The sequence below is a fragment of the Lactuca virosa genome, chromosome 7, assembly GCF_052849685.1.
Source record: "Lactuca virosa cultivar CGN04683 chromosome 7, Lactuca_virosa_CGN04683_v6, whole genome shotgun sequence".
Lineage (NCBI taxonomy): Eukaryota > Viridiplantae > Streptophyta > Magnoliopsida > Asterales > Asteraceae > Lactuca > Lactuca virosa.
Window position 1 is genome coordinate 188,580,766 of NC_136432.1, and position 13,583 is coordinate 188,594,348.

The window sequence follows — 13,583 nt, forward strand, 5'->3', positions numbered from 1 at the left end:
CCAGTCAATCGTCACCTTCACCTTCTAACAATACATTAATTCTTCATAACATTTCACCTGATTTCCATTTAACCACATATTGTGGATTACCTAACTTCCCGAACATGAATGTAATCGATATTAAAAAAAGAGAGTTGGAATATTTCATTTTCTATATTTTTTGTTGTGTCCATTTACGGGTATATTAATCGATTAAAAATTAGGAATTAAAAATGTATATTAATTTGAACAAAATATAATTGTAAAATACACCTTAGACCATAATTATATTTTGATAGATGAATTGTGGTCCATGTTCTTGATTATCTGTTTTACTGAGAAAACTATTTGTACACACTTCCGTTGAGAAATCTTGAAAATAATTATTTATAACTTAGTTTTTAGTACTTCATATCATCTAACGGTGGCTCCAAAGTTTTGTCAGAAAACACTATTGGTTAATATAAAGCCAGACCGAAAGGATTTTACCCAAGTCGTATCTCAAGATCATGTTGACTATGTCACATGTTGACACGTTTCCTTAAAATACACTTTTCTTCTAACAACCTACATAAAGAAACGGACAAATAATTAACAAAATCACACAATTTTCCAACTTCAACAGTTTCCTTAATGACATGAAACCAGTTTGTTATACATTCTTTATACATACTTTATACATGACCACTACAACTCAATCCTCACTAAAACAGTCGTGATTGCAAAATCTTGTGTTTTATTTATTATGCCTCTTAAGAGCTGTATATATACACCCGGGATTACATATCCTCACAGAAAACAACCAAAATACATAACAAATACATACCAGATATATACCAAATCCTAAATACAAGGAAAGTGATAAGTATTGAGGAAAGATATCAATATCGCAATAATCCCCTTAAGTTGGAACATGGGGATCAAGAATGCCCAACTTAGATAAAAGATTACGGAACTGTGGAGTAACAAGAGCTTTGATGAAGATGTCTGTTGGTTGTTGAGTAGAGGAAACATGAGTAGTAAAACCTTTGCGTGTGATTATTAAATCACGGATAAAATGGCAGTCGGTCTCTATGTGTTTTGTGGGTTCATAGAACATGAGATTAGCAACAATGTGTAGCGATGTCGTGTTATCGCAATAAAGACGAGCGGGGGTGGTATGAGAAACACCGAGAGATTGAAGTAATGGTTTGAGCCAAAGTATTTCACAACATGTGGCTACCATCGATCGATATTCGGCCTCGGCAGAAGAACAGGAGACAGTTGCTTGCTTTTTCGTCTTCGAAGAGATGGTAGATTGACCCAGTGTAATGAAATAACAAGTAACAGAACGACGAGTGATAGGACACACATCCCAGTCAGAGTCACAGTAAGCTGATAGACGCAATGAGCTATCGCTTGAAAGATGAAGTCCTTGGCCTGGATGACATATAAAATATCGAACGACACGAAGAGCGGCAAAATAATGTTTATTTTGGGTTGTTGCATGAATTGTGATAATGTCTGTACATCAAAGCTGAGCTTAGGTCGAGTTATGGTTAAATAAATAAGTTGACCAATTAATCGGCAATAAGTGTCAGGTCGTTCATAATTATCGCCATGTGCTAGTGCTAGACGATGGTCTTGATTGCTAGGAGAATCACAAGGTTTAGAGCCAAGAGGAACAGTCTTGGAAATGATTTCTAGTGCCTATTTTCGATGCGAAAGGAAGATACCAGACGAATTTCGAGAAATTTCAAGACCGAGAAAATATTTGAGAATTCCTAGGTCCTTCATGTGAAAGCACTTGCTTAAATATGACTTGAAGGCTGAAATGGTTGAAGAATTATTCCCCGTGAAGATCAAATCATCAACCTAGACAAGAACATGCAAAATATTGCCAGAGAGAGAGAGAGAGAGAGAGAGAGAGAGAGAGAGAGAGAGAGAGAGAGAGAGAGAGAGAGAGAGAGAGAGAGAGAGAGAGAGAGAGAGAGAGAGAGAGAGAGAGTAATCGGCTTTGCTTTGTTGAAAACTAAAAATACGAAGGGCATCCGCTAGTTTAGAGAACCGGTTGCGAAGAGCCTGACGAAGTCTATATAAAGTCTTTTGAAGTTTGCAAACCATTCCGGGCGGGGCATTAGAAAACCCAACGGGAGGTGTTATATATACATCTTCCTCCAAGTCACCATGGAGAAAAGCATTGTGAACATCCATTTGATGTAATTCTCAACCTTTGATGGCAGCTACCAAAAGAAAAACATGAACTGACACCATTTTTGCAACAAGAGCTAAGGTCTACGTGAAATCAGTACCAGCGAGTTGTTTATTGTCAAGGACAACCATACGAGCCTTGTAGCGCTCTATATCTCCATTCGATATGTATTTGATAAGGTAAACCCATTTACATTCAATATCACGTTTATCAATAGCAAGAGTGGTAAAGACCCAAGTATGATTTTGTTCAAGGGTTGTAAGCTCATCATTCATCGCATCCCGCCATTTAGAATATTGAATAGCCTCTGAGAAGGAATGGGGTTCATGCCCTTCAGTTACAGCTACTAAATACTTGGCATGCGTGTTAGAAACTTTAGAATTTGAGACATAAGTTGCAATAGGATAAGGTTTACCTGATGGCGGCGTGGATGTGAGATAGCATGGGGTAGAGCTGGCTTGCATAGTGTTAAAAACAAAGTCACGGAATATAATAGATTAGGGAACCCGAACCGGGAACCGGCTTCGGCCAAAATCAAGAACCGAACCGGCCCGGCGGTTCTACCGGTTCCGGTTCCAGTTCCGTTTTTTGCCGGGTTTTTGATTTTGGAACCGGTCTTCGAGAAATAGCAACGTATTTTTGGGTTACGGATTCGGTTTATGCGCGGTTTTTGTTTAATACATACTTTTTTTTACTAATTGTTTCAGTTTCATAAATGGTCTATAGATTTTGACAAATATATTACCCACTTAAATACAAACATCGATGACTGGTATGGAACATATACTACACACAAATTTCTAATGTAAAATATGACAAATTTCTCTGTTGAGGATAGCAGCGTGCAAATTGAGGGTTGTTTTCATGTATGTGTTTTGCCCCACTATAGCCATATGCAAAAGAAAAAAAGCAAACATTATAGGTCCCATCATCTAATTTATTATTTGTAAATATATTAATGTTTGTAATTAAAAATACTTGATAATAAAATTAACTAAATTCAATATATTACACTGTCCATTGCTATGTAAGGAAAATCATCAACGATATTACGAATCAATGCGAATTCTTCTTCCAGATTGTCATTGCACACCTCTGGAATCTGAATCAAATCGCTTTTTGCTAAAAGCGACATATCTCGACACAATTATCGAATTATTTATCATGATCTATTGTAGGAATACACACATAACCTTGAGTCGCCGAGTCGTGCTTCAGTGCTTGGATTTCGTGGATTTTTTTTTACGATCACTTTTTTTTTACGTCAAAGTTAGAAGTCCAAACGACAAAAAAGGCATGGTTTTTTTTTAAAGACTATCCGGTCCGATTCCCGGTTTTGGGCCGGTTCCAACGACCGGTTCTTACCGGGTCCCGGTTCCAAAAATTGACGGAATTATAGTACCTATCCCGGCCCGACCGGTTCCATCGGGTTCCGGTTCCGGTTCCGGGACCGGTTTCGGCCGGTTCCCCGGTCCATATGCTCATCCTTATAATAGATGATTGTTGAGTACATGTACCTCGACCCCCTTCTGGTGCACCTAGAGAGCTCCCCTTGTCCTCGGTAACGGGAGATAAAGAATTTTGGGAATGTGAGTTTTCTGAAATAGGAGATAAAGTTGAGGTGGCTGGCGCATCCTAATAAGTGGTTGGATGCAAGAGATCAGGTTGGGTGGCGGATGACAAGGTAGATGTCGTGTCGTTAGACATGAATTTGTTCTCGGAAAAGACCACATTGCATGATATAAAAATATTTCCAGATGGAATATCATGTTGGATTAGGTGTCTAAGCCCATAAGTATAATTGGTATGTACTTGACCCGAGAGTAGCATGGTCCATTTGGGTTGCATATCACCAGGACAATTTGATAGGATGGACTTTTGAGAAGAGGTTATTTATGATTTGTTAATATATTATAAGTTATAATATATTAATATGAAATCATATTATTTAATGAGTATTGATCAAGAATTAATTTGGAGTTAATTTAGTGATCAAAGGAGACTAATTAAATGTAAGGGAATTGATTTGGTAAATCAATCATTCTTATGGTGTGGGCTTATGTTATTAAAGATGGGCTAAACTAATATGGTAGTCCATGGATAGTCCATGGAGGTTTAACCCATGGATCCTAGGTAATATGAAGAGTCATGAGTATTAGGGTTTACATGGTGCTAACCCTAATCCTTGCTACACTATAAAAGCAGCCCTTAGCATCCAAAATCGGCCACTACATGTTCTAGGAGTTCATGAGCCATTTTGTGTACAAGATAATCTATATTAAGAGTCATCATTTGTCCTAGGTGTGTTTTGATTCCATTTCAGGCATTCAAACTACTGGTGCTAAGTTCTTAAAGGCCAAAACTACAAGATACAACAAATAGGTAATTCTATAACACATTTCTATGTTGTTTATGTCAATTGCATGCTAGTTGTAGGCTTGAAGCTTTGGAAACAATATTGCATGTATAATTAGAGAAAACATAGATCCAAAGCATTTAGGGTTGTATGTGCACGATAGGATGTTGTAGTATACTAAAACCCTTCAGTGGTATCAGAGCATATATTTGTTTTCCATTATACTTGATGCTACTTGTTTTCAAAGCTTGGAAAAATCGATTTTATGCTTTCTGGGCAGTGAACTTGCCTAGTCTTCTGACAAACTCGCCGAGTCCACTCTAAAAACTGACCAACTCGCCGAGTCAGTTCATGCACTCGACGAGTTGGTGCTCCACAATGCAGATTTTTGAGTTTCTTTGCCTTTTTGGATTAGAATCATTACCACAAAAAGTTTTAGTTCATAAAATCTGATTTTGTTGATATGGTAATGATGATTCTCATCCAAATTAAAAATAATTGTCAAAGTTTCATGTTTTGTATTAGTTTATATGATTAGGATAATTTCATGAAATTTGTTTGATATGAATTATCTTAACTTATGAGTTTACTTAGATCATAGGCAAATTGTTTGATTTTGGTAAGTTGGAATTTTTGATCTAATTATTTTGGTGAAATCCATAAATTGTCCTCAAGTTATGGAAAGTGAAAAGTCTCATTTTTAAATGTCATCATAAAATGGTTTTAAGTCTTCATAACTTGTCCTCAAGTTATGGAACTTGAAGAGTCTTTTACATAAATGTTTTTATGAACTCCATAACTTGTCCTCAAGTTATGGAATGTCAAGAGTCTTTTCATACAACCTATATTAAACTCATAAGTTATGGATACCAAAAGTTTTTGAATAGTTCAAAACTTGCGGTCAAGTTTTGGAATTTGTAAAGTTTCACTTTTTGAATACTTTAGTTCCAAACCCTAGAGTTTTAATAGTTTAAAATTCAATCCTTAAACTTTATTATATTATTATAGGTTTAGCTATATATATATATATATATATATATATATATATATATATATATATATATATATATATATATATATATATATATATATCAGAATAAGTCAGTCTTACCGTTAGTAGGCCTCATTCACGAAGCCGTTCTATAAGGGGGGTATAAGGTTACTGCCTATAAAATGGCAGTTTGATGGGTGTCCACTCTTACCCACCGCTTCCTTGACTGGTGGAGGGTCGTTAGCCGAACGGGTTTGGCAGGACATTAATTTTCATTAAAAGTATAATGATAATTATAAAGTAACTAAACTTTTATTAAATTCCCAATCTTAGTTACCTTAGGAAAATGTGAATTTGGTGCTAACCCTTGAAATTGTGCTTTGCACCTTGTTAAGTCGTTAGTGGAGCGCGTGTGGTTAACCGGCACACTAATATGGGACTGACAGTGCATGCCAAAGGGTACCTTGATGTTAATCATAGATCAATGGAGCGTGTGTGGTTAACCGACACATTGATTAGGTGATGTAACATTACAAGTACCAAGTTAATTTGCATGGTTATTCACACCATGTTTGTGATCCTCGGCATCCCAGTCACAAACTCGAAGGGCACAATCGAGATTTAAACATGTCATAGAAAAGTTAAATGGATCTCAAAGGATCTAGGAATTTCAATCCATTTAAAACTTAATTATCAATTTCATTTTTCATTGTGGAAATTGGTAAATTGTCATTACATGCCTTCAAATATTTTGCGATTTGGATTACGACAACCCTCTTCCAAGTTGTAAAATATTGTGTTGGGTCCTAGCCTTAATATTTTATTTGGGTGTTATATTAAGTACTTAAATCAACTAAACTTGAATTTCTCCCAAGTAGATGTCTAGTTCAGACAACTATGGTCTTCTAAAATCTTTTGGAACACGCTCTCCTCTTGAAGACGATGTTCCACGGTCGGATCGTGAAAATCATACTTCATTTCCTCCACCTCCTCCAATTAATCTCCTTGACCCACAAGTTTGAAGACTTGAAAAGTTTAAAATCACTCAAGCGTGTGTGTGCACATGTCTTGGATATGTCTTGGATATGAAGTCACATGTCTTGGATATGAAGTGTGTGTGTGCACAACAATGATTTGCACAAGGATGGAAAGTGTGTGTGTGCACATGTCTTGGATATGAAGTCACACATTGACAGGCTGATAATGTTGGGTGTCATGTTCCCAAGGAAGTTGACGATTGACTGGGTCCTTCAGTCACTTCCCGAGTTATATAGTGAGTTTGTTAAAGACTACCATGTGACATATCACGACATAACCCTTATTGATCTTACCTATTTGCTAATTGCTGTTGAATCAACAATGATTTGGCGCAATGGTCAAGAAAATCTGACAGGAAGATCTACCTCTCAAGCTGACGTAGGGAATGACATGGATATCGCAGAAATGATTTCTTTTCCTAAAGGAAAGGAATTGGACATGGTCAAAAGTTTTGATCATAAGAGAAAGGCCAAATCTGAGATTGTTCCATGTTCCATTCCCAATCAGCCTGTTTGTTTCTATTGCTAAGGAAAGGGACATTGGAATCGAGGCTGCCCTTATTACCTGAGAACTTTAGTTAGATTGTATGGTTCTGCTTCAGGTAAGTCCACTATGCAACTCTATTAAATTGCTAATTGTTGATTCTTAATACATGATGTGACAAGGTTGCATTTCGATGTTTTGTAGGATCAAGCGAAAGGAAGGAAGCTTAAAGGAAGAGTATGCTGAATCTGGTCGCGAAGATGGATTTCAATCGAATGGTTCGATGATCGGATTTTTGATTTGCTTCTTAAAGAGTTATGATAGATTACTTAGAAATATGTAGTAACATAGTTTTCATTTGTAATTGCATTGTAAGGAAAAGTTTTTCCGCATTTTATAAATAAATAATTTTTTTTATTTTATTATATCTCCTTGCAATGGTATTTGTGAAAATTGATGTTTGTATGTTTTTGTGTTAGCAATATGAATTTGATTCTTTCATTTGTGGTAGTGTCGAGAATTTGCCAAATAAGGAAAGATTCTCATCACCCAAGTTTCAGATGGATAAAAACTTGGAATCATGCAACTTGTATTGTATGATGAATGAGAATTTTCGTGTTTGGGAAATTAAGACTAATTTTGTCGCACCCCTAAACCAGAATGGCGGAAACATTCGGGGGCGGAGGACTTTAGGTAAGTATCACAACACATGCAATATAGTAATCAAAGTACAAACAACCATTGCATTAATAAGTATAAGTTTTACATAAGTGTTTAAACATTACATATTCAAACAATAAAGTAGGTACAGTAGAAGACAAGAGTCGCGGTACGGTACTAGGTAGTCTTCTCAAAAGCTTCGGGAGTGTACCTGTCTACTGGATTCCTGAGAATACAAGTTATTTGAAAAGAGTAGATCAGCATTTAAGCTGGTGAGTTCATAAGTATTTTAGTTCTGTTAAGTATACCCTAAGTTCTTTGAATAAGTTCACTGGTTTCTCCAGGAAATCCTATATTTCCTGAGGTGATTAACTGATAACCTCAATAGTTTCCCTATGTAATTACTTAGTTTATATTGATTATATATAACCCAATATCGAATGGACAGTCAAAAGGGTGTATCTGCCCTAAGCCCACAACCAAACAAGCAACAGGAAGTAAGGCGGAAGTCACACATTTCACTGTCAATCGGATATTACTTATGTACAGCTCTGATGTAATAACTAAGGAATTATAGAATTAACCACTAAAGGTCTTTTATGTTCTACTAGTTTACAAAGATTGAATGACTAAGTTTCATTTGATAAGTGGTTTAATTCCATAAACCGTTTCCTTTGTATAACTGGTTTAATCCCATAAACCGTTTCATTTGTAAAAGTCTTCTTAGTTATATATGTTCTACAGTAAAAACCTTAGTATTAATCATGGAGAGTATTATATTATCCATAATACTGCCTTGTGGTTTTAAATATTCAAAACCAGAAGTACAATACTTGATTTCATGATAAATAGCTCTTACTGTAAGTATAAGCTACTGAAGGTATATCTGGTCGGGATGTAATTAACTTTTCTTACTGTTATAAGAGAAGTATATTACTTTTGTAATTCACTCGTTGTTCTATCCATGTGAGTCCTATTAACCATACTAATATGACGGATATGCCTGCGGCGACGTTCTTCAGGCGTCGGAACTGGAATGATATTTGACACCCTAGGCCTGCCGGCCAAACTGTAGCGAACAGTAGAGGTGCGAGATTGTCAGTCCCATATAGATCTATACACAAATTCACGCTTTCCCTACAAGAGATTCCGGCTAATAGTTTAGGACTTAAAAGGGTCGTACTTAGATAAGTACACCGTGAAGGGTCTCATAAATTTATTGTTTCAACGAGATTTACAATGTATTATTATTACCCTGTGAATGCTAACTCTGGTACTTTGTATCGTACCCTTGGTTAATGCAAACCCGATATAATGTATTATTACCTCGTGTTTGCTAACTCGGGTACTCTGTGTAGTACCTTTGCTAATGCAAACCCGGCAGAATGTATTATTACCTCGTGTCTGCTAACTCAGGTACTCTGTATAGTACCTTTGCTAATGCAAACCCGGCAGAATGTATTATTACCTCGTGTTTGCTAACTCGGGTACTCTGTATAGTACCTTTGCTAATGCAAACCCGACATTACCTCATGTTTGCTAACTCTGGTACTTTGTATAGTACCTTTGCTAATGCAAACCCGGTATGATGTATCTTTACTTCTTTAATATGTTGTTCGTATATTAAAGGTATTATACATATCTTGTTATAGTTGAATGTATTTTGGTAATTTCCTTGGAAAGTATATAGTCGTGAATCATACTTGTATCTTTAGTTTTGAATCATAAATTATACCTATTATAGTTTATATGTTCTATCTGATTAGCATGGTTTCTCATGGATGAACACCTTTGCTCAGCCTGATACAAAGGTGATGATACCAAAAGGAGTAACCTTTTGTACTCATATATGTATAATATATATATAATTAAGAAGGAAACGACCTTCGGACAAATAATTCAACCCTAATTCCACATCCAAACAAGTAAAAGGATATAGGATGATTCATTAGTCCTAAGCCCTTCAAATCTTATTTATATATTTATACATATATAAGCATGATTTTGGCATTTATACTTTGAAATAGCTTATAAAACATTTTTTTTCAAAGAATTTAACGGAGTTTTTACATGACTTTAAAGATTCAACATGGCTTCACGTTATTTTGAAAGTATTTGGTAATTATTAAAAGCATATGGAAATTCTTTGTGTGATTATTATCACATACCGTTATTAACACAATTTAATATTGTGTTAAACTTGTATTCCCCCCTAAAAAGCATATAAAACCATTTAAAAAGGTATATTATAGGGGTATGAACTCACTTTGATAAGCGGTGATTCAGGCAACGTTTCGTTTCCCAGAAAAGAGTTTGTTTGACGAAAAACCGGCTCAAACCGGGCAGAGTTTCGACAGGAGAGAGGATGAATTCTTTAGAATTCCGGGGCTCCGGGGCTTGCTTCAGGCTTTAGAAGTGATACCAGGGCCTTCGGGGGTCGTGAGAAAGTCGAGGGGGTGAAATGGTGCAAAATGGGTGAAAAATGGGGTGAAAAACCCTTCCATCCGAGAAGGCCCGCACCCTTTATATAGGGGTGCGAGGGTTCGGTCGAGGAGGAGAGGTGGCGAGGCGAGGGGTGAGTCAGCAGTCACGCGTCGGTCAGCAGCGAAGCCACGTGCGAGGGTTCGGATAGGTGGGCTCTTCGGACTGGACCGGACTTCGGTCCAATGGGAGAAGGCCACGCATGCGAAGGGTCATCCGAGGAGTGTCTCATGTGAGTGTTGTCCGAAGCTTATTGGACCTCGGCTGCGGTCCACTCAGAAGGTGACACATGAACTGCGGTCTAACCAGAGGATGACACGTGGAGGTTCGCACGTGATGATGACGTGTCCGAAGAGTGACATGCGAAATTTCTCGGTTATCCACAATTTCTCGATTTTTGTGCCAAAAAACTTGCGAAATTCATAACGTTCGTATACGAGCTCCGTTTTTGACGTTCTTTATATGCACGCGTAGGTAAACTCATACCCTACGACTTTCGTTTAGACTTCGTCGGCTGGTTTTGAATTTAATTTTAATATTATTATTTTAAACAGACCGGGACGGGAATCCGTTAAAATTTCATAACTTCTTCATCTGACGTCCGTTTTCGTCTGTCTTTTTACTGTTGTGCTACTTTTGACGAGACCTTTGATTCTCGTTTAAGTTGCATCGGCTAAATATCGATCGATTTATATTTCGAATTTTTAGCTGTCTACTGCTAAACCGAAACTTCGAAAAATCATAACTTCCTCATACGAAGTCGGATTTTCACGTTCTTTTTATGAAAGTTCTCGGTTTAACATATTCTACAACTTTTATTTAGATTGTTAAGGCAAAAAAGCCTTTTATCGAAAATTCACTTTTTACTTTGAATAATGTTTTGCTGGTTTTATCGCGGATTTTCGATTGGTCATAACTTCTTCGTTATAACTCAGATTTCAGTGTTCTCTATGTTTTTGGAAACCTTGTTACAAACTCTACCACTTGGTTCATACCAATTACGATTATTGATAAATTAATTTTTGACCTAATTTTGACTTGTGTCACATTATCCCCCCGTTAGAGGGAATTTCGTCCCGGAATTAAGTCTAAAGTGATACTCATGTACTAGGTCTAATCTTTCCTTTCCCAAGTGAATTCAGGTCCCTGGTTTGTAATCCAGTGAACCTTCACTAACCGGATAAGACTTTGCTTGGTTCTTTTGATTTCCCTATCCATGGTTTTCATTGGTTCCACTTTAGAGTGTAGACTTTTATTTGACTTGATTTCATTGAGTGAAATAACAAGTGTTTTATCGGATAGACACCTCTTTAAATTAGATATGTGAAAGATGGGATGAATGTTATTAAGTTTTTGGTGGTAGTTTAAGTTTAAAATTACAAGACCGATTCTAGTAAGAACCTTAAATGGTCCTATGTACTTTGAGTTTTGTATTTCACGCTTTCTCAAGCACATCTTGTCCTTTCTGAGTGAGACCTTCATATGACAAGGTCATCAGTCCTGGAATTCCAAGGATTTTCTTTTATCGCAGCCGTAGCTTCTCGGGTTAACTCTGGAAGCTTTATGTTGCTTCCCGATTCGTATTTTGTTTTTGGTAGTGTCTCGGATGAATTCCAGATCAGCAAGGGTGCTGTGTGGAAATTGGATCTCTTGCTAGTTGCGTATTACCTACTTTAGTCCAGTGCATATAGAATTTGAACTTGTGACCACAGAAGGTTTCGAATGGAGCAACTTGAATGCTAGCGTGTTAAAGGACTCGACTAATTGGTAAATAGACATCCCATTCTTTACCATAGCCGATCCCATAGAATCATGACTACTTTGGTTCCTATAGGTTTTTGAGTGACGGCCTGAACTGGGAGATGATTCTATTATCTCAGTGGAGATAACAGATATTGACATACCGTGCACTCACACGTTCTAGTTATCTTCTCTATTTGCCACATTTTCAGGTTTCAAGGCTTCCTGTTGAGCCTCCTTACTTTGTGTGGAGAGATTTGAAAGGGTTATCATAGTCCATGATTGGCACTATGACCTGGGTACTCTTTCCGACTTAGGGTGTTAGCTACTATATTGGCTTTGTCGAGATGATAACGAATTTCAATTTCGTAGTCATTTAGTAGCTCGACCCATCTTCGTGGTCTCATGTTGAATTCCACCTAGTAGAATACATGATGCATGCTTTTGCTCCGAAGTTCATGATCAGACTCATACTTGGCTCATCCACCAATACCTCGTGTATACAAGTCGTATATAATTTAGATTTCACAAAACGTTCGGATGGGTGACTCTTCCCCAGGTCCACAACCAAACAAGGAACAGGATATAGGGCGGAATCACACATCCTTAATCTTGTTAAGTCTAACTTATATACCACTCTTGTGTATACACTTAGCAGTGATAGATCAACTTAATGAGTTCTTAGTCTCTGTTCTTGAACTTGACCTACGGTACAAGGATTTTCCTACGAGATCTATTGAGGTACTTCGGTAGTTACTGACTTCTAAGACTACTTCGGTGCTTTTCGTTTGAAGTTTCATGTCTACTTAGTAGGCTAGAATGGCGTGGTACTCTTCGCATGGGTATTTCTAAAGTTTTGAAATGAGAGACAACCTAAGGGTTTGTGTTATGAATTGGAAGAATTTCATCTTACAGCTGATTAAGGAAAAAGTTCTCTTATACAACATAAGAATTTTCACATGGTAAGGGCCATGCCAAACCATGTCGAATGAGAATGTCAGAATTTTCTCGATGAAATAGATACTAAGTCGTTCTGGGAGGAATGATTACTAGGATGATATCTTATGAATCTAAGTTTTCAACGTTTCTGGTTTTATTCTGTTATTATCACTACGAACCCCTTTTTGATTCGAAATTGGCAGGTACTACCAATACGAGGGTTCTGATAATTTGAAATTATGAACTTTCATGAAACTATCCTTACTAGGTCTCTCTATAATTGCTTGGTGTATACAAGTCATGTATAATTAAGATTGGTAAGACCTTTGACTGAGCAACCCTGCCCTAAATCCACAACCAAACAAGGAACAGGAAATGAGGCGGTATTACTCACTCTAAGTCTACAAATCTTAATTATAAATGACCCTTATGTATACACTAAGTCATCATAGCTTACCTGTTAGGGTTTCAAATTTTTATATAAGCGTTATGATTTAATTTGAACGGAAGAGTAATCATAATTATAAATAGTTATCGGGGTTTGGAAGCGTACCAAAATATAGCAGGGTTCTTTGATGCTTTCCCATGTATTGGGATCAAAATCCTCCTGCTCCCCCGTCGTTCTTCTCTGTTGGACAATCCCTCTTGTAATGTACTATTTCACCACAAAGGTGACATATGGGAATGGTTCCAACATAGGTAGTTGAAGTGATGAACTCGACCGG

At 37.0% G+C, this 13,583-nt stretch overlaps 1 protein-coding gene across 1 annotated transcript; it reads right to left on the reverse strand.

The window, feature by feature from the left end:
* Window positions 1-2,253: 2,253 nt before the first annotated feature.
* Window positions 2,254-2,634, reverse strand: LOC145127396 (putative mitochondrial protein AtMg00820). The gene has a single exon (XM_079062602.1). It carries the CDS (start codon window positions 2,632-2,634, stop codon window positions 2,254-2,256), a length of 381 nt encoding a protein of 126 aa, XP_078918728.1.
* Window positions 2,635-13,583: the final 10,949 nt, after the last annotated feature.

Coding starts and splice junctions, on each gene's coding strand:
- LOC145127396 (XM_079062602.1), bottom strand. CDS start 2,634: ATGCAAGCCAGCTCTACCCCATGCTATCTCACATCCACGCCGCCATCA.